A 21,065-nucleotide genomic window follows, 5' to 3' on the forward strand; every position below is an offset into this window, starting at 1 on the left:
CAGAGTTTATTTCCCTCTGGTTGTAATACTAGATGATCATTTTGAAAGATACTGCATTTGATCTGTAATACTTCAGTGGGAGATTATTGCAGTGCAATAAATAGTAATGACACTGCTTATCAGTGTTCAACAGGGTCACAAGGTTATTTTTCAGGTAAGCTGCTGAGAGTACAATTGACACGTGACACCCACAGATTTACTCTGGATCAAACAACCGGGAGGGGTGTGCCAAGTTCACTCAGAGAACTCCTAGTTTCATTGTAATGCCTTCTGAGCATTCATTAAAGAACAAGAGAAAATATTTATGGTTTGCGGAAGCCTTGCAGGAAGTTGGCCTCTTACTTTTGCTAATATTGAGCTTTTAACATGGATTGAACGCTGATCAGGAAAAATACGATACCACGACATGAGCTTATATCATAAAGAATACCACTGCTATTAATATCACATGGAACAAGAATATCAGTTGTTTTATTACACCATCATATCCATTATTATGTATGCCATTGGCCATACGAGATTGGATACAGTAACTGAATAACAATTGCAACTTTGGCTGACTCTGTGGCAACCCCAAACAGGACAATCGGCTCTGTCGCAGCCGGCCGTGAACAGGAGGTCCATGGGGCGACACACAATTGGCCTAGTGTCATCTGGGTTAAGGAGGGTTTGACCGGTAGGGATGTCCTTGTCTCATCACGCACTAGCAACTCCTGTTGCGTGCCGGGCGCAGTGCACGTTATCCAGGTCGCCAGGTGCACAGTGTTTCCTCCAACACATTGGTGCGGCTGGCTTCCAGGGTTGGATGCACACTGTGTTAAGAAGCAGTGCGGCTTGGTTGGGTTGTGTTTCGAAGGACGCATGGCTCTCGACCTTCGTCTCTCCCGAGCCCCCCTCCCACCCCACCCCACACTATTAGCAATGAGACAAGATAGTAACTAATAACAATTGGATTCCACGAAATTGGGGAGAAACTGCAAAAAATTCAAAATTCAAAAAATAAAAAGGTGAAAAATAAAATAAAATAAATCACATTAGCTATCAATCAGAAACAACAAGCCATGAAGGTGCCAAGTACCTTTATTCACATTAGCGTCATACCAGCAGTTAGATTTTTAGTGAGCACAGTTCCCTACGGAAATAACTTCTAGATACACAGAAATGTATAAATAAATACTTCAATATCATTATATACCATAGATCATTTGTGGCTGACAAAAATAATTTAATAAATACTTTTGGACCTAATAAACAAAATCTCTCGAAATATCTCTTCTTTCACGTTACACTATTTCACGTCAATACGATCTACATCTTTATATACCTGTTCTGATAATCTTTAATACAAATATAAACACATTTCTAAATATGTTATATTGTAATATGTAGTATCTTTATCTATATATTCTATATACAATTTCAAAGTATGACTTTCTATGGATATTGGACAAATGTAACGGGCTGCTCCAGAATTAGCGTGGGTTGCCTTCCCACATGATTAATGCAGCCTGGGATGGGATCTAAAGTTAATCTTAAGAGTGTACAGCGAAACTAAGAGAGTAGGTGCAAGAAAACAGTCTTCAGTTCATGGCTTCAACCAAAGTGTTCCAGTTTAGATTTTTTCTTGTTTAATTCTATTAAATAGTCTGCAATGTTGCTACAATGACAATATTGAAAATTCACTGTATGTGTGCTATAACAGGTCTTTGTCTAATTCAATGACTTTTATCCTTCACATTAATTCTAATTAGCCGATACTGATTGTACAATATATTGTTGACAAATTCAATTGCACATCAACGTCTAAGGGGCTCTTGTGTGGTAGGTTAGAGTGCTATGGTGGTAAAGTAAGGACATCAATCACGACGCATGGACTGACCCCAGGCCAGGGTCAACAGCAGGTTCTGTAGGTGTGGGTTTTAGCATTAGGACATGGTACCAAAGACAGGGTTATGGCGGCAGATGCTGGGACCAAACTCATCGTAGTCCTTTTTTGAGTGACAAACCTGGAGAAACTCAGGCTGTGAAGGAAAGAAACGGAATACAAAAGCAAGGAGCAACAGGGGATTTATCTCAGTACTTTAGGCAGATGAAAAAGGTTGGATAACACCAGATTAGAGGTCGACTGATTAATCGGAATGGCCGATTAATTAGGGCAGATTTAAAGTTTTCATAACAATCGAAAATCAGTATTTTTGGGCGCCGATTTGCAGATTTAAAAAATATATATATATATTTTATACCTTTATTTAACTAGGCAAGACACTTAAGAACACATTCTTATTTTCAATGACGGCCTAGGAACGGTGGGTTAACTGCCTTGTTCAGGGGCAGAACGACAGATTTTCACCTTGTCAGCTCGGGAGATCCAAACTTGCAACAGTTAACTAGTCCAACGCAATAACGACCTGCCTCTCTCTCGTTGCACTCCACAAGGAGACCTGTTACGCGAAGGCAGTAAGCCAAGGTAAGTTGCTAGCTAGCATTAAACTTATCTCATAAAAAACAATCAATCATAATCACTAGTTAACTAAACTTGGTTTATGATATTACTAGATATTATCTTGCGTGTCCTGCGTTGCATATAATCTGACTGAGCATACAAACATACAAGTATCTGACTGAGAGGTGGTAGGCAGAAGCAGGTGCTTAAACATTCATTCAAACAGCACTTTTGTGCGTTTTGCCAGCAGCTCTTCCTTGTGCGTCAAGCATTGCTCTGTTTATGACTTCAAGCCTATCAACTCCCGCACGCTCTCGCATGCTAACTAGAGGGATGGAAGCTATACTGTTACACTGGCAATACTTAAGTGCCTATAAGAACATCCAATAGTCAAAGGTTAATGAAATACAAATGGTATAGAGGGAAATAGTCCTATAATTCCTATAATAACTACAACCTAAAACTTCTTACCTGGGAATATTGAAAACTCATGTTAAAAGGAACCACCAGCTTTCATAAGTTCTCATTTTCTGAGCAAGGAACTGAAACGTTAGCTTTCTTACATGGCACATTTTGCACTTTTGCATTCTTCTCCAAAACTTTGTTTTTGCATTATTTAAACCAAATTTAACATGTTTAATTATTTACTTGAGGCTAAATTGATTCTATTGATGTATTATATTAAGTTAAAATAAGTGTTCATTCAGTATTTATTGTTGTAATTGTCATTATTACAAATAAAATTAAAAAATTGGCCGATTAATCGGTATCGGCTTTATGTGGTCCTCCAATAATCGGTATCGGCGTTGAAAAATCATAATCGGTCGACCTCTACACCAGACACAGCATTATTACAGATGTACAATCTTAATTTGAGCCAGTTTGCTACAGCAGGAAACTAATCCTGCAGCAACAGGACATTTGAATTATTATGTAGATTTAATTCATGGACATTTTTTGTAGGAGTTGATCCATTTTTTGTTAGGGCAAAGTCAGACATTTTAAAGTGGAAATAATAAACTTTAGAGGCCTTTTTAAACCTAGAATACACTATTGTGCAGGAAATAGTTCAGCAACAAAAGAGTAATTAAATGAAGATCCTTTATCTGTAGGCTGAGTACTGTTTATATATTGATTCTATATATACATTAATACAGTAGACATGTGATAGTGAATGATAATAATAATAATAATAACAGAACTTGTTAACCTTCGCAGTATGACCATGTAGAAAATGTAGTGTGGGTGCGTGCTCTGTGTGTGAGTGTGTACATCTGCACTGTGTATGGTCTTTACCGTAGAGGCAAGCATGGATCCTCCAAACCACACGGCATAGCGCTGCATGTGGTGTGTAACCACCAGGACCTCCATGGGCTTGGGCTGAAAACAACAGGAAAGTAGACAGATTACCATCCATCCTGAGCCCAGTTCTACCCTGCATCACAATAGCCTGGACAATGTCAGATCTGTATTGCCAACTCCTATGATCGTTGTCGTACCAAACATGACCATAGGAGACAGGAAAGCACGAACAGACACACACCTTTATCCTTCCTCCACTGAGCTCCTCACTCAATTTGAGTCGGGCGTCTACCGACCGCTTCAGGTCTCTCTGCAGCCGCCGGCCAAAGTCTCTGAACATGGTGGAACCCCCAGACAGGACAATATTCTGTAATGTGTCAGTACACAACACAACTATAGGGTGTCAGTTTTCTAGCCCATCAAAACAATAACAACACCTTCATTCACCAAAAGTAGTCAATCTTGCTAAACACACAAGGGCTAAATGCCTTGCTCAAGGGCGCATCGACAGGTGTTCAATATTTTTGTGCTTTGTGTATTTTTATGCTTTCTGTGTCTAGTTAGGCTTCAATGTCATCACATAATTAGGGCTTAATCACAAATTATTAACCGGGTGGTTCGAGCCCTGAATGCTGATTGGCTGACAGGTGTGGTATATCAGACAGTATAACACGGCTATGACAAAACATGTATTTGTAATTAGGTTGGTAACCAGTTTATAATAGCAATAATGCACCTCGGCTTTGTGTCGTGCCTCAGAACAGCCCTTAGCCGTGGTATATTGGCCATATACCACACTCCCTCTGGCCTTATTGCTTAAATAACACCCCTTGAAAGTTGCTGAAATCAAATGAGAGAGAGAGAGAGAGAGAGAGAGAGAGAGAGAGAGAGAGAGAGAGAGAGAGAGAGAGAGAGAGAGAGAGAGAGAGAGAGAGAGAGAAGAAAAAAAAGGCTCAGGGAATATTGGGACAGTCATTCGACCTTAATTAAATATTGACGTTCAGCGATAATAGGGGATCAACCTGCGATCCTCCGCCATTACAGGTCGAGGGGGTCAATCGTTTGTTAACAAACTTTAGAGGCTTTGGGAGGAAATGTATCCCATTGTTTGGATTGGGCAGAGCTGGAATAACTTGCAGCAATAAAAAAAGTACTGTTCTCCATCTATTTTTCATCCCTCTCTCCCTCCCTCTTTCATCCCTCTTTCCATCCATGTTTTGCCTTTCTGAAATGAATCCATTTATTACTCGTGTCAGAGGAGGAGATGAGAGCCCAGCAGCAGAGCGTTTTACTGCAGATGACCACCTTTCAATTTGTGAAGAAGATGGCTTAAGCTTATAGTCCACCTCAGGTGTTGTGACTCGTGGGGATAGTTAGGATGCTCAATGAATTGTTAAATGTATTCAATTGCCCAGAAGATTGCAATATTTTATTTTAGGCAGTTGGTTCACTGGGCTATTACAAGTTCAATGACTTGTCTCAATGTTTTTATAAATACCCCAGTTTGATGTTTTAATTTGATATGCAGATGAGTGGCATGAAGATCATGGACATTTATAACACATGAGAGCAAGATAATTTGCACTCATTCTGTGTTTAGAAAAAATACATGTATTGTTGGCATGATCCAAGCTAAATGAAGACGAGAATGTGAACTGAAATGGCCATTGAATAAGTCAGGTGCCGTGTTCAAGCCGATGTTCTCTCATTGCCTCCAACAAGGCCAACATGCATCTACCAGTAAGATAACAAGGTGTACACTGACGCCTGGTGGACAAAATATGAAAAACTATTCCGAATCAAAACTGTCAATACTAAATGTGTTGCAGAGCAAGTCTGACATATTTAAAATAATCTTCAAATCATATTATTTCTTAAATGAATTGTTAAACTGGAAAGACATGCATTTCCCCCATCACACAATCAATTGCAGAACGTAGTGTTGAAGCCATACCTTATATAGAGGTCTTCTGACATCAATTGGACAGTTCATTATAACCTCGTCAACTATATCTGAGATTGGTTGCATGAAGTCTGGGTTGGCAAACTGTAAAACACAGGAGCAGATATAGTGGGTATTACATGTGAATGTTTAAAGCAAGGTTCAATGCAGCTGTTTTTATCTCAATATCAAATTATTTCTGGGTAATAATTAAGAATATTACTGTTATTGTTTTTAATTAAAATGTTAGAAAATAAACAAAACTAGCTTCTTAGCAAAGAGCAATTTCTCAAGAAAGAATTTAGCTATGACTGTCTGGGAGTGGTCTGGAGAGGGGAAAACTGAAAACTAGCTGTTATTGTCAGATAGACTTAAATAATAAAGAGTTCTAAACCTAACTAATTTACCACCTGGTGTTGTCACCAGGCAGGCCAAAACGCCATCCCACCAAAACAGGCTGAAATATTAGGCTTTCTTTTCAAACAGCTCTTACACTAAAAAGGCATTATCATTCCAACCTCAGTGTTTAAATATGTATAAAACACATGGAAACCATGATTTTGACTGCACTGGGCCTTTAAATGAGAATAATCTTAAATTTGTCAACTTTATTCTGCATAACAATTATTTATCTTTTTTTTTTTTACTGATATCTTACATGACAACAATTGGTGCTTTCTTGAAGATACTCATTTCAAATGAGTAATTAATCCAACTGGATCCTTATTGGGTAACATGTTACTTCTTATAAATAGTGTAGCATAAAATAAACGCTACCCATTATTCAGAATATCAATGAATACCTCTGGATGAAAGAATATTTCTGGACCTAAAAAGCGTTCATATCCAACGTCTATGTGGAATTCAGATTTGTTGATGGCATTGATGCCTTTGTACTTCTTGATCCATTTCCCAGGGTCCGTGTCATATTTGGCAAATTCCTTCACAATGTCTGGACAGATGTAGCAGTACCTCTCCTGGGAAAACAAAACAACAAACAACAAATAAACAAGTGTGAGCTTACATTGTCCATTTATGTACATAATGTAGCATCAGTCCAACATCCATTACACCAATCAAAACCTCTTAAAGAGGTCGCTAGGTGTTGCTAGGTAGCTTCACTACTACTCTCCTCCTTACCTTGACTGCCTTGGCTGTCTCCATGGACTGTTCCGGGGGGATGCCCACCTCCCTCTCTCTGAGGAGCTGCTGAATAAACAAGGTGATGTCTCGACCTGCTATGGGGATGTGTTTTATACAGCTCCCAATGACGTAGCCTTCAGCCTAGCACAGGACACATAAGTTACAATGACTCAAACAGTCAAGAATCCTAAATATCAAGTCAACAACAGGTTAACATAATATGTCTCAAAGAGTTACTCTATACCTGCAGCATAACTATGAATTTGCACAACATGAAACACTTAAAGCTGCAATGTGTATCTAGAAAACAGCTGACAGTGAAGAAGGCATCTGAACAAGTCTATGAACGTGCTGTGACTTTTACGTTTATATCTCAATATGGGTACAGCACTTGTTTTTCACTGTATGGTATTCTACTTTATGGTATCCAATTCTATTTTATATATAGCCATAAAGAAAAAGTCCACATACGGGATCCCAGCAATCATTGAATTTGACACAGCATTTTAGTCATCATAAACAACAGACACAGAACTTCATGCCATATCACTTTTACAGAAAGGGAGTTATATTTAGGAGAGTCATGTGCACAGGTGGTGCGTCTCAATAAGCTAAAGTGGCTACTTCTCCTTGTTTCCTCTCTGCCAGCAACCCTGATTTTAAAAAGACAGGACAGCAACCCTGATTTAAAAAGACAGGACAGCAACCCTGATTTAAAAAGACAGGACAGCAACCCTGATTTAAAAAGACAGGACAGCAAGCCTGATTTAAAAAGACAGGACAGCAACACTGATTTAAAAAGACAGGACAGCAACACTGATTTAAAAAGACAGGACAGCAACCCTGATTTAAAAAGACAGGACAGCAACCCTGATTTAAAAAGACAGGACAGCAACACTGATTTAAAAAGACAGGACAGCATCACTGATTTAAAAAGACAGGACAGCAACACTGATTTAAAAAGACAGGATAGCTAAAAGCAACATGGCGAAGGCCCACAAGGGAATTTGCTTTGACCTGGAGGAGGGAAAAGCCACCTTGGTCTGTTGAGAAACAGTATGGGAGTCTTAGGCTGCATTTACACAGGCAGCACAATTCTGATATTTGTTCCACTAATTGGTCTTTTGACCAATCACATCAGATCTTTTTCAGAGCTGATCTAATTGGTCAAAAGACCAAAGAGTTGAAGCATGTCCTGGGGTGGGGGAGTTCAACCCATGTACAGGGATGTTTCTATCAGGGAAGGGATAGGGTGGTTATAAAACGTCCCCTTACATGCCTTTCCTCATTGGATCCTCCCATTAACCCACGATGCCTTGGATCATGTTGTATATTGACATTCCTTTGAATTTGGACAGACACACAATCAAAACAGATCAATAAAGGAGTTAAGTTGGGCTTGCTAGCTGCTTCCACGCACAAGAAAGACATTTCTGTTTTGTTTCCACAATTAAAGCTAAGCAACCAAAATGGCCTAGCTTTTTTGAGGTTTATAATGCCTTCATAAGGTTGGCATAGCACTTCTGTAATGGAAGATTATGGCAACTCCAATGTTGATGGACGGTTTCATAACAGTTTAAGGTGACATAAGACAACATTAAGCTTTCACGACAAGTGTGATTATAAGCCTCTATGACCTATTAGGCCTGCGACCTACTTTGTCATAGTGCCTTTTAACAACAACAAAAACTTTGATATGCTTTTGTTACCACAGGTATGGCGTGGGTGACTCCATCTCCGCTGTCAATCACGATTCCTGTCAGTGTTCGCTCGCCTACTTGTCTAGACGTCCATGATGCTGCCAGGGCCAGAACTGCCTGAAATGAACCAGTACAATCACTGAGAGACAGATTTCAATGTGATTAGACCTAGGGCTGTGGCGGTCATGAAATATTGTAAACATGTTTAGAATGTCCAAGCCTCAACGCATACATGTCGCTGATGTATGCCTTTGGAACATCTACATTGAAAAAAAGTCTAATAAACCCATTTAATAAAACCACAATAAATCCATTATTTATTTTAGGCAAGTCTAAAGAAACATTATGATATGAAGAAAATGTATTTCAGAGAACAGAATATGAGTTGGCCTACTGTATGTTATCTGGCTATGCACCCTGCCATAGGCTGTAGACTAGTTAATTTACCAGACAAGATATGCTTATAAGTCCCGTGCCAATATATTATATTATATGATTTTATAGTAAGAAGAATATAATTGAACTTGGCGGAATAAAATAGAAAGGATATTTTTCCCATTTCGGAGCAATCTTGAGAGTAAAAGTGATCATTTGAAACAGGTCCTATATGCTAAACTAGATTTTGAGTAAATTGGCTAATTTAGATGTGAATGATACAAATCTTAGATTGTCTTAAAAATCAAAACATATTTGGGCTGCATGATGCTACTATATGCAACAAAAAGTCACAAAAAAAGCTTACACTCTGTTCCTTACCTCAGGCTGCACACCCTGTTCTCTCATCAATTGGTCATATATTCAACCATCAGACTATTCTCAAATTAATCTTGTCTTTAATAATATGGAGAGAAAAAAGATTTAGAATGGCCCAATATCAAATGGGTAGGAACAACAGGAGGCTGTTGAGGGGAGGACGGCTCATATTAATGTACGGAAACAGCGCAAATGGAATGGCATCAAACAAATGTAACCATGTGTTTGATACCATTTCACTTATTCCTCTCCAGCCATTACCAAAAGCCCTTCCTCCCCAATTAAGGTACCATCAACCTTGTCTTGTAGGAACAGGGGGCAGGGGAAAAAAGACATCATCCGTATGCACTCGAATAGCAAATAGAGGCTGCTTTCCCAGTTTAAATCATGCTGAGGCTAGTCCGGTTTTATAGCAGAGCAGCTGAGAAATAGACCTAAATATAGTAGCAGCTGGGATCCTCCTCTTTTTAGTGGCAACCATCAAAAACTCTGCTATCACACGGGATTGCATATAGAAATGTCTGGGCTTATAAGAACACTTATTTCACTTCACGCATCAACCACTGTTTGAGGAGCATGCAGCCTCTCACTGCACGACAGGTGATATTCCACCCAAACTCTCTAAGCTATGGGCTCTCCAACCATGTTCCTGCAGCTACCCAGTGCTTCATTTGGGAAACCAAATTAAATCTGTTTGGGAATAGCGATAGTAACTTGTTTTCATAACGCAACACATTTAATTAACTAAAACTGTTGACAGCCCCTATTTCTGCGTGCTCGAAAAAGGAATGAAGGAGAGGAGATGGACAAATTCACTATAATTGTAAGCTAACTCTGTAAGCCGCCCTGCACAATCAATGAACCAACAGCATCACCTAGGCCTATATGTTCTCTCCCAGACTCATGGATTGATGTTTGGAGCGTATCATAAGGTAACCAGTCCAACCAGTATGAATAGTACAGTCCAGATTCAAAGGTGATTGCTAGAATTTGTTTAATTTTGATGTATAGGCTAGAACAGTTATGTACCAAAAACATCCTAAATCTATATATGTTTTTTTAAATGTTTTTCCACCTTGCATAATATGCAGTAGGCTATTAGGTTATGTATTGTCCAATGCCATAATCATTATTTTAATTCAGGTTTATTTTTCGGGCTTTGGCTCATATCGTATACAGTGTTTTCGGAAAGTATTCAGACCCCTTGACTTTTTCCACATTTTGTTACATTACAGCCTTATTCTAAAATGTATTAAATAAAAAAAAATCCTCAGCAATCTACACACACAACCCCATAATGACAAAGTGAAAATGGGTTTTTAGAAATGTTTGTAAATTTATAAAAAATAAAAACAGAAATACCTAATTTACATAAGTTATTAAGACCTTTCGCTATAAGACTCTAAATTGATCTCAGGAACAGTGGGGCAAAAAAAGTATTTAGTCAGCCACCAATTGTGCAAGTTCTCCCACTTAAAAAGATGAGAGAGGCCTGTAATTTTCATCATAGGTACACTTCAACTATGACAGACAAAATGAGGAAAAAAATCCAGAAAATCACATTGTAGGATTTTTTATGAATTTATTTGCAAATTATGGTGGAAAATAAGTATTTGGTCAATAACAAATGTTTATCTCAATACTTTGTTATATACCCTTTGTTGGCAATGACAGAGGTCAAACATTTTCTGTAAGTCTTCACAAGGTTTTCACACACTGTTGCTGGTATTTTGGCCCATTCCTCCATGCAGATCTCCTCGAGAGCAGTGATGTTTTGGGGCTGTTGCTGGGAAACACGGACTTTCACCTCCCTCCAAAGATTTTCTATGGGGTTGAGATCTGGAGACTGGCTAGGCCACTCCAGGACCTTGAAATGCTTCTTACGAAGCCACTCCTTCGTTGCCCGTGCGGTGTGTTTGGGATCATTGTCATGCTGAAAGACCCAGCCACGATTCATCTTCAATGCCCTTGCTGATGGAAGGAAGTTTTCACTCAAAATCTCACGATACATGGCCCATTCATTCTTTCCTTTACACGGATCAGTCGTCCTGGTCCCTTTGCAGAAAAACAGCCCCAAAGCATGATGTTTCCACCTTTGGATACAACTCAGCATTCTTTGTCCTCCAAACACGACGAGTTGAGTTTTTACCAAAAAGGTCTATTTTGGTTTCATCTCACCATATGACATTCTCCCAATCTTCTTCTGGATCATCCAAATGCTCTCTTGCAAACTTCAGACGGGCCTGGACATGTACTGGCTTAAGCAGGGGGACACGTCTGGCACTGCAGGATTTGAGTCCCTGGCGGCGTAGTGTGTTACTGATGGTAGGCTTTGTTACTTTGGTCCCAGCTCTCTGCAGGTCATTCACTAGGTCCCCCTGTGTGGTTCTGGGATTTTTGCTCACCGTTCTTGTGATCATTTTGAACCCACTGGGTGAGATTTTGCGTGGAGCCTCAGATCAAGGGAGATTATCAGTGATCTTGTATGTCTTCCATTTCCTAATAATTGCTCCCACAGTTGATTTCTTCAAACCAAGCTGCTTACCTATTGCAGATTCAGTCTTCCCAGCCTGGTGCAGGTCTACAATTTTGTTTCTGGTGTCCTTTGACAGCTCTTTGGTCTTGGCCATAGTGGAGTTTGGAGTGTGACTGTTTGAGGTTGTGGACAGGTGTCTTTTATACTGATAACAAGTTCAAAGAGGTGCCATTAATACAGGTAACGAGTGGAGGACAGAGGAGCCTCTTAAAGAAAAAGTTACAGGTCTGTGAGAGCCAGAAATCTTGCTTGTTTGTAGGTGACCAAATACTTATTTTCCACCATAGTTTTCAAATAAATTCATTAAAAATCATACAATGTGATTTTCTGGATTTTTTTTCTCTCATTTTGTCTGTCATAGTTGAAGTGTACCTATGATTACAATTACAGGCCTCTCTCATTTTTTTAAGTGGGAGAACTTGCACAATTTGTGGCTGACTAAATACTTTTTTGCCCCACTGTATGATGAACAGAGTAGCAGTAGCGTAAAAGAGGGGTTGGCGGATGGTGGGTGGGACACAATGCAGATAGCCGGTTAGCCATTTGATTACCTGTTCAGGAGTCTTATGGCTTGGGGGTAAAAACTGTTGAGAAGCCTTTTAGTCCTAGACTTGGCACTCCGGTACCGCTTGCCATGCGGTAGTAGAGAAAACAGTCTATGACTAGGGTGGCTGGGGTCTTTGACCATTTTTAGGGCCTTCCTCTGACACCGCCTGGTGTAGAGGTCCTGGATGGCAGGCAGCTTAGCCCCCATGATGTACTGGGCCGTACGCACTACCCTTTGTAGTGCCTTGCGGTCAGAGGCCGAGCAATTGCCATACCAGGCAGTGATGCAACCAGTCAGGATGCTCTCGATGTTGCAGCTGTAGAACCTTTTAAGAATCTCAGATCTTTTTAGTTTCCTGAGGGGGAATAGGCCCTCTTCACGACTGTCTTGGTGTGTTTGGGCCATTCTAGTTTGTTGTTGATGTGGACACCAAGGAACTTGAAGCTCTCAACCTGCTCCACTATAGCCCCGTCAATGAGAATGGGGGCGTGCTCGGTCCTCCTTTTCCTGTAGTCCACAATCATCTCCTTACTCTTGGTCACGTTGAGGGATAGGTTGCTATTCTGGCACCACCCGGCCAGGTCTCTGACCTCCTCCCTATAGGCTGTCTCGTCGTTGTCGGTGATCAGGCCTACCACTGTTGTGTCGTCTGCAAACTTAATGATGGTGTTGGAGTCGTGCCTGGCCATGCAGTCGTGGGTGAACAGGGAGTACAGGAGGGGACTGAGCACGCACCCCTGAGGGGCTCCAATGTTGAGGATCAGCATGGCAGATGTGTTGCTACCTACCCTTACCACCTGGGGGCGGCCCGTCAGGAAGTCCAGGATCTAGTTGCAGAGGGAGGTGTTTAGTCCCAGGATTCTTAGCTTAGTGATGAATTTTGAGGGTACTATGGTGTTGAACGCTGAGCTGTAGTCAATGAATAGCATTCTCACATAAGTGTTCCTTTTGTCCAGGTGGGAGAGGGCAGTGTGGAGTGCAATAGAGATAGCATAATCTGTGGATATGTTTGGGCGGCATGCAAATTGGAATGGGTCTTGGGTTTCTGGGATAATGGTGTTGATGTGAGCCATTAGCAACCTTTCAAAGCACTTCATGGCTATGGACGTGAGTGCTACGGGTCTGTAGTAATTTAGGCAGGTTGCCTTTGTGTTCTTGTGCACAGGGACTATGGTGGTCTGCTTGAAACATGTTGGTATTACAGACTCAATCAGGGACCTGTTGAAAATGTCAGTGAAGGCACATGCCCGGAGCACACGTCCTGGTAATCCGTCTGGCCCCACAGCCTTGTGTATGTTGATCTGTTTAAAGGTCTTACTCACGTCGGCTACGGAGAGCGTGATCACACAGTTGTCCGGAACAGCTGATGCTCTCATGCATGCCTCAGTGTTGCTTGCCTCGAATCGAGCATAGAAGTGATTTAGCTCGTCTGGTAGGCTCGCGTCACTGGGCAGCTTGCGGCTGTGCTTCCCACATGCTGTGGCGATGTTTATCAGCAGAAGGGACTGGGAGACTAGTCAGGATCGAGGCAAAGATGAACGGAGCAAAGTAAAGAGAGATCCTTGATGAAAACCTGCTCCAGGGCGCTCAAGACCTCAGACTGGGGCGAAGGTTCACCTTCCAACAGGACAATGACCCTAAGCACAAAGCCAAAACAATGCAGGAGTGGCTTCAGGACAAGTCTCTGAATGTCCTTGAGTGGCCCAGACAGAGCCCGGACTTAAACCCATCGAACATCTCTGGAGAGACCTGAAAATAGCTGTGCAGCACCGCTCTCCATCCAACCTGACAGAGCTTGAGGGGATCTGCAGAGAAGAATGGGAGAAACTCCCCAAATACAGGTGTGTCAAGCTTGTAGCGTCATACCCAGGAAGACTCTAGGTTGTAATTGCTACCAAAGGTGCTTCAACAAAGTACTGAGTAAAGGGTCTGAATAGAATGCCAAGCGTGTGCAAAGCTGCCATCAAGGCAAAGGATGGCTACTTTGAAGAATCTCAAATAAAATATATTGATTTGTTTAACACATTGTTGGTTACTACATGATTCTGTATGTGTTATTTCATAGTTTTGATGTCTTTACTATTATTCTACAATGTAGAAAACAGTAAAAAATCAAGAAAAACCCTTGAATAAGTAGGTGTCCAAACTTGACTGGTACTGTATATTTCTATCTAGGCTTACATGGAGTGAATGGATGATCATATCAAATACATTGTTATAATAATAAGACATCCTCAATACGTGTACTATATACTACTGGTATATAACCATACATGAATGGGGTCATTGGGCTATTACACCTCATTAACACCACCGCAGATCAATAGTGTGAATGGGACATTATTTCTGTTGTACCTGCACTGCGATGTACAGGCCTGGGACATTAAAGGTCTCAAACATGATCTCAGCCAGATACTCTCTGTTCTCTGGCGTGTTCAACGGAGGCTCTGTCTGGGGACACAAACGTAAAAAACACTATACAGTCCAACTGACTAAGTGCAATAACAGCAAAGCTACAAAATAATACAATTTAAATTAGGTCTTACAAAAACCATGCACCTATTGACTGTTTTCATTTTGAAAAACATTGACTAAATTCAGAATGGGCAATGGGTGCATTCATTGATATTTATAAATACCAATACCTCTATTTCATTCCCATATATGTTACAACAAACAAAATGTGTTATGGTGTATACTGGGGTATATAATACCTTTACAATAAACTGTCTCTCACCATAAGGAAGCTATGGTCTTCTGGCTCTGCCCGCAGATACTTGAAGATGATCTGCTCCATGAACTTTTCCATCAAATCCCAGTCTTCCACCATCCCATGTTTGATGGGCCACTTTGAAGACAAAAGGCCACATGGTTACAACTCAAACCCACCCCTGTGGGCGAAAAATTGTTAGAATCACCATTGTTTCCATGTCATTTCAACCTTCAACCTAATGACGTTGAATCAACGTAGAAAACTGCTAGGGTTAGCAAAAACGAATCAATGTAAGGGCACTTTGTCTTTCTTTAACCCAACTTTTAACCTAAATCCAATGACATGGTGAATTATTTTTTTGAATTCACATTGAACTTGACATTGAACTGACATCTGTGCCCAGTGGGACAGATCCTATGAGTAGGATCAATCACCTTGGTTGCATAGTTGGGCTTATCAATGCCTTCATCTCCTATAAAGAAATCCAAGTCATCCACTCCCTTCACAAGTCGCCTCTGTGCCTGGTCTCCTACACCGGCTGACTCTCGTATAGCGATGCCTGAAATGGAAACACATAAGGGTAACGAACAGGTGTTACATTCTTCTCTAGACCTCCCGTCCATCAAGTCGATATACATGGACAGATGACGTACCAAGGCCCATATGTTCACACAGCTATCAAGCATATTTTAGGACTCTGTGTTCAACAAAGAACAGATCAAAACAGTCTGAAAGTCATTTGTTGTCCGTTCCCTTGAGAAATGAATTGATGGTAATGAGTGAAGTGACAGCTGGAGTGCAGTAACTTGCTCAAGGTTACACTGCCTTTAATTAGTGCTTTCCCAAGGCAGAGCTTGATTCAAATCCAAAAACCAAAACTGATGTAAATAAAGTCATCTTCAAGTTGGAAGTGGATAGTGTTTAAAACATCTGCAACATAAGCTATACAGTATACTTACAGGATGGCATGATAAACTGTGGCTCTGTGTTTCCAGCATATCCAATCTTGGTGTAACTGCATTCAAAGAAAAACAGCACAAAGTCATCATAACACAGCAAAGATTATAATGTTTGCCCCTAAGCATTGTGCAAATATACAACTGAATCATTTATTTATTTTCTGTACCATGGACTAAGCAGAATGCATTTGTCAATATATTCTCTACCGATCAATTTGCAATTAACCTTTCAGTAACAACCGAAACCTTTAGCAATTAGTTCCCTGTAATAAATTTACAGTATCAGGTTCTGTCTCGACCCCAGCCTTTCTGATTAAGTAAAACTTCCTGTTTAACCATACTAATTCATCATGGAGGAAAAAATGTATCTCCTCTAAAATGTATATTGTTAGCCAAAACATGCAGCTGTTTAATTAATAGAGATCTTGGAAAATGTACCGCCCACAGGCTGAGTTATTCATCAAGTTAATCACACCTGTGAGTTTACAGGCCTTCGGATTCAGAAAACAGTAGGCTCCTCTAAGGCTAAAATAGTCTAAGTTTTAGAGGACACTACCGCAGTGGCCAATGGCACTTTATTTACATTAACATCTTAGCTATAGACCTAAAAAACATGAGAAAGTATTATTATTATATATTATACATTATAACATTTGTAATAGTATTATTTAATATTATTCTCAAGTAAACTTTACAGGCAGGTGCTTTCCACTTGGGTGACAAAGGTTGTCTTGATTGGTTGCATATCATAGCCTAACGTTAGTAAATGTCCTTTTCGAGGCACATCACATACTGTATGTTCAGAGCAAGCGTAGCTGTTTCAAGTAAACAAACTCACCCTGTCCCACAATCTATCACGCAAGGAGGTAGAGGAGTTGCCATGCTCGTGTTAACGATTGTCCTATCGATACTATAACACCATAGATTATTTGCAACAACTGTATCGGCTAGTTTAAACCCAATGTATGATTGAAGGTTGGCTACACGGCTGATTGCACTGCCCCGTGCTCGCTTATTTCCCTGTACCGTTATTTATATTACAGAGTATTCATTATATTGACCAGACACTCAAGTGGCCGCTCTAACAATGAAAATAAATGTCTTCAAAATGGAAGGCAGTGGGGAGGGGGCACGATTAGGTGGGACCATTCTAGCCAATGAGAGGGCAGATACGCACAACAACAGGCACAACTCCAATATAAAGTGTTGTTTTTTTTCAAAGTTGCCAGGATGTCAAGTGTCCTTCTTAAATCAGTACACTCGCAACAACATAGGCATTACGAAACTTCTAGTCGATCAAATAAGCCATACGTAGAAAATAAACCATTCACATTTTCGTTAACCAAATTCGACACTCTCTCGTTGAACTCCATACAAAAACTCCTCGCTTTGGTGAGCGAAAAAACACAAATACGCCACCTGCTGGAGAAGACCGATTTTGGGCCCAGTTATCCCTCTCGCTCTGCCTCTTTCTCTAGGTTTCTATTTCTAGTAGTTTGACAGCGAGAGTACTTCCCGAGTCAAAGGGAAATTTGAAAAAATAAAAACAAGCTGTCTGGCTCCGTTCTCCACTTGAGGTTAGTAGGGAATGGGAACTTGCACAATTGACCGTGAGTCAGTTTCTCATTCGGAAATGCTCTGTAATGTAGTGATTGCTAATACAGGATCAGCTTTTAGGCTACAGAAAATGCTTTATTGAAACATTTGAAAGTATTATTGAAAATAATGTTTCGCTAAATGATATGGCCAAGGTGTATGCAATTAAATAACCTTGTAATTTTGTGAAGAAGCTGCAAAAAAACTAAATGCCACGGCATCAATGTATTTCAATACTCACACCGCAAGGTGGCATCTGAATCCTACTGTTACCTATCTGGCAACGAGTTGTTTGGCAACCTTGTTTGTATTGTTCACGCGCCCAATGAAAAGGAGGTGACGAATATTCTGTCACACAAACTAATAGCCTTTATTCTTGATAACGTTGGGATTAAGAGCAATTATACTAAACTATTTTTCTTTCTGTATTTCATTATTATGAGAGGCACGATAACGATCCTGTAACCATTTCAATAACTCATCTATGCCAGATATTATGGTAAATTTTCAAAAAGCAAGAAGATTATTTGAAAATGCGCGTTATTTTTCCTGACAGCAAGCAAGAGAAGATGACTACATAGATGACAGAACAGTGCACAAATATGTCGCAAACTAATCTATAAGTGTAAAAAAGTATCTGACGAAAGGTTTGTAAGAAACTAATTTGATGTCATGACGATATATGGACTTTGCCACCACCGTCACGTGCGCATTTCCCATCAACAGCGCACAATTCGGTCAAGTCTTTGCCCAATGTACACTAGCTAGTTTTTACACCAGCATACACCTAATAACTACCTGTTTGTCTTCAACATTGCTACGCGCAATCAAACTTTACTGAGCCTCCATACCGGTTAACGAGTATGTAGATAACTGTTTACAATGTATTCCGTCCAACACGATCTAGTAACGTTAAACACAGGCACATCGCAGTTACTTAGCAAACGTTACATTAATTTATTGCAAATATTATAGTGATTTGCGGTTTCGCGGAGCCCCTCAAGGTCCTTTTTTGGGAGAAAAAAATGTACTTCCTGCAATTCTACACATTTTTCCATGGGGAAGAGAGAAAAATGTGCAGTTTTATAACTATCTCATATGATTCTACACATTTTGGGAGGGGCTCCTCCAGGGGTTGGGCCCCCAGTGTTTGTGGGCCCCCAGTGTTTGTGGGTCGAACACACTAGTGTTCTGATCTTGCTTATTTTCAGTAGTGGTGGGTAAAATTACTGTGGAAGCCGTGACAATAAGAATACATATTTATGTGTTATTTGATTTGAACCACTTTTATTTTTATTGAAGCCTCCCTGAATACATGCCACTGGTTATTTCCAACCTGTTTTCCCGCCGTTGGCCAAAGAGGTGCTACTGTGCACTGTTATTGATTGGTATGATGTCATTGGGAAGACCATTTTGCCTAAAATCCGATTATATTTATTATTGTGTTTTGTGTGTATTGCTAAATATGACTACTGAAGGTGAACTTGAACTTCAAGTACGCAGCTAGAAGTACTTTGTTATCAAAGTAAAATCAGAATTAGCATATGGGTCATGAAGCTTTAGTTTTTTTAACCAAGTGAGTTTGTATTTTCCTTAAGTTGTTTGCTAGATTGAAGGGGAGATGATCATTGATGGACATTGAACCTGACATCTTTCCTGGATCAATTCAAGATAGTTTGGCCCTATAGACTCATTTAACTGCTGTTTAGACAGCAAGACAGGACAATGTCAGTCCATATAAATAAACAACACATGTTTTCTCTCCAGGTGATGTTGTGGAGTTCCATGGCATGAGGGCAATGGGAAGACGCATACCCTGTTCAATCTGGTGACCCACTGCATCCTCCCAACCGACCGGGGCGGCCTGGAGGGGAAGGTCATGTGTGTAACAGTATAATTTTAAACCGTCTCCTCGCCCATACCCGTGCGCGAACCAGGGATCCTCTGCACACATCAACAACTGACACCTACGAAGCATCGTTACCCATCGCTCCACGAAAGCCACGGCCCTTGCAGAGCAAGGGGAACTACTACTTCAAGGTCTCAGAGCAAGTGACGTCACCGATTGAAACGCTATTTAGCGCACACCGCTAACTAAGCTAGCCGTTTCACATCCGTTACACGTGGACACCAACTACCACTTTGACATGCTGAGGCTGGTGAAAGTACTGGAGCAGCACCTGGGGGGGATGGTGCTGCGGTGGTAGAGCCTGAGGAGTGGGTGCGAGCCTGCCTGTGCCGAGTCTTCGTGGTCCACTGCTCCAGCTCAGTCCAGCTGCTTCTCACACTGCACTACCTGGAGAATACCTTCTTCAGCCCGGTCCGTCCTGTTCCTATTGGTCATCGACAGCATCTCAGCCTTCTATTGGGTGGACCGGAGCAGCGGAGAGGAGAGCGTGGCCAAGCAGGAAGCCATACTCAGGAAGTGTTCAGAGCCCCTGGCCCGGCTGCTAAGGGACTACCTCATTGTGGTGTTCGCTACCACGCACGCCAACATCAGGAACTACAGGCACTCGGATCAGTCTGACACGGCAGCCATGACACCTGGGTCCTCTGAGCCATCCTCATCGTATTCCTCCTGTAGACGGTGGTCCTCCTCCCATGCTTCAGACTTTGACAAGGCCTACATCAGCAGAAATTGGCAGAGGCTATTGACACACAAGGAGACGTAACCAAGGACAGAAACCAGGTGTTTTCAACTGCATACACCACCACAAAGACATGAGGTGCTAAACACTCCTCCTTCTGTGTAATGTAAAGGGGGTTTCATATTTTATAAAGAATGTTGTTGAACTCATTTGATTGAATTCTATTCCAATTCCGGATGTGTTCAACTGATAGATGATTCATTTTGAACCATAGCGACTTTTAGTGATTTTATTTCTAACAGTTGTTGGATTATTTTACATCCACCAAATGTGGATGGTTATTATTTTGGATGTAATTTGTTTGTTTTGTTAAGAGGGGAAAAAATAAAAGAGTAAGATGGAGCAACTGTTACACACAGCAGCAATGCCTTTCTTCAATGAAGCGCTGAATATTTAAGTTACAGTATATAATTTAAGCAGTTAAATATGCTTTACTCTGTAGCGATAGCTGTAGGTGAAATATTCTCATGAAAGCCTAAAGGCCTGAAATATTTCATGTTGTGTATATCAGTAAACCTGAAATTACTCTTCACATGAGATCTTCTTTAAGTCTTTTAGGGATGAGCATATTTGACAGAGACAGAGAGTTTTGACAGGCAGTTCAAGGATAGAGTGGATGGAGCAGAGCATCTACAGCTCAGTCATCCAGTTTCAGGTTTAACATGGGGTACAGTAAGTGTTAACCAAACTCACCCTGTTTAGGACTTTCTTAATCACTTAGCGTGATTGATAGTTTTTTATTTGTCATGGGCTGTTGGTCTCCACTTTTGATGCACAATATCT

The 21,065-nt window shown here is 40.7% G+C and overlaps 1 protein-coding gene and 1 pseudogene across 2 annotated transcripts; one reads left to right on the top strand and one right to left on the bottom strand.

Annotated features, from left to right (window-relative positions):
• Window positions 1–1,062: 1,062 nt before the first annotated feature.
• actr3b (actin related protein 3B) lies at window positions 1,063–17,105 on the bottom strand. Of its 2 annotated transcripts, XM_064941424.1 has the most exons (12): window positions 16,877–17,105; window positions 16,039–16,094; window positions 15,514–15,638; window positions 15,104–15,214; window positions 14,722–14,817; window positions 8,540–8,647; window positions 6,828–6,971; window positions 6,491–6,664; window positions 5,700–5,792; window positions 3,987–4,112; window positions 3,740–3,823; window positions 1,063–2,021 (listed from the first exon to the last, which is right to left on the bottom strand). In XM_064941424.1, the coding sequence occupies exons 1-12, from the start codon at window positions 16,918–16,920 to the stop codon at window positions 1,926–1,928; spliced, it is 1,257 nt and encodes a 418-aa protein (XP_064797496.1). In that variant the 5' UTR covers window positions 16,921–17,105; the 3' UTR covers window positions 1,063–1,925. The 2 variants fall into 2 exon arrangements, with proteins under 2 accessions (XP_064797496.1, XP_064797497.1); XM_064941425.1 differs by lacking the exons at window positions 15,514–15,638; window positions 16,039–16,094; window positions 16,877–17,105 and having other exon boundaries at window positions 14,722–14,813; window positions 15,104–15,184.
• A 1,994-nt stretch (window positions 17,106–19,099) lies between these two features.
• LOC135516952 (DNA repair protein XRCC2-like) lies at window positions 19,100–20,596 on the top strand (annotated as a pseudogene).
• Window positions 20,597–21,065: the final 469 nt, after the last annotated feature.

The sequence above is a fragment of the Oncorhynchus masou genome, chromosome 28 (assembly GCF_036934945.1).
Source record: "Oncorhynchus masou masou isolate Uvic2021 chromosome 28, UVic_Omas_1.1, whole genome shotgun sequence".
Classification (NCBI taxonomy): domain Eukaryota; kingdom Metazoa; phylum Chordata; class Actinopteri; order Salmoniformes; family Salmonidae; genus Oncorhynchus; species Oncorhynchus masou.

Bases quoted from the DNA above. Each gene is read 5' to 3' on its own strand.
- actr3b (XM_064941424.1), bottom strand. From the start codon at position 16,920: ATGGCAACTCCTCTACCTCCTTGCGTGATAGATTGTGGGACAGG. The intron at 16,095-16,876 runs GTGAGTTTGTTT...CTTTGAATGCAG, and splicing joins GTGATAGATTGTGGGACAGG to TTACACCAAGATTGGATATG. The intron at 15,215-15,513 runs GTGATTGATCCT...TTGTCTTCAAAG, and splicing joins AGCCCAACTATGCAACCAAG to TGGCCCATCAAACATGGGAT.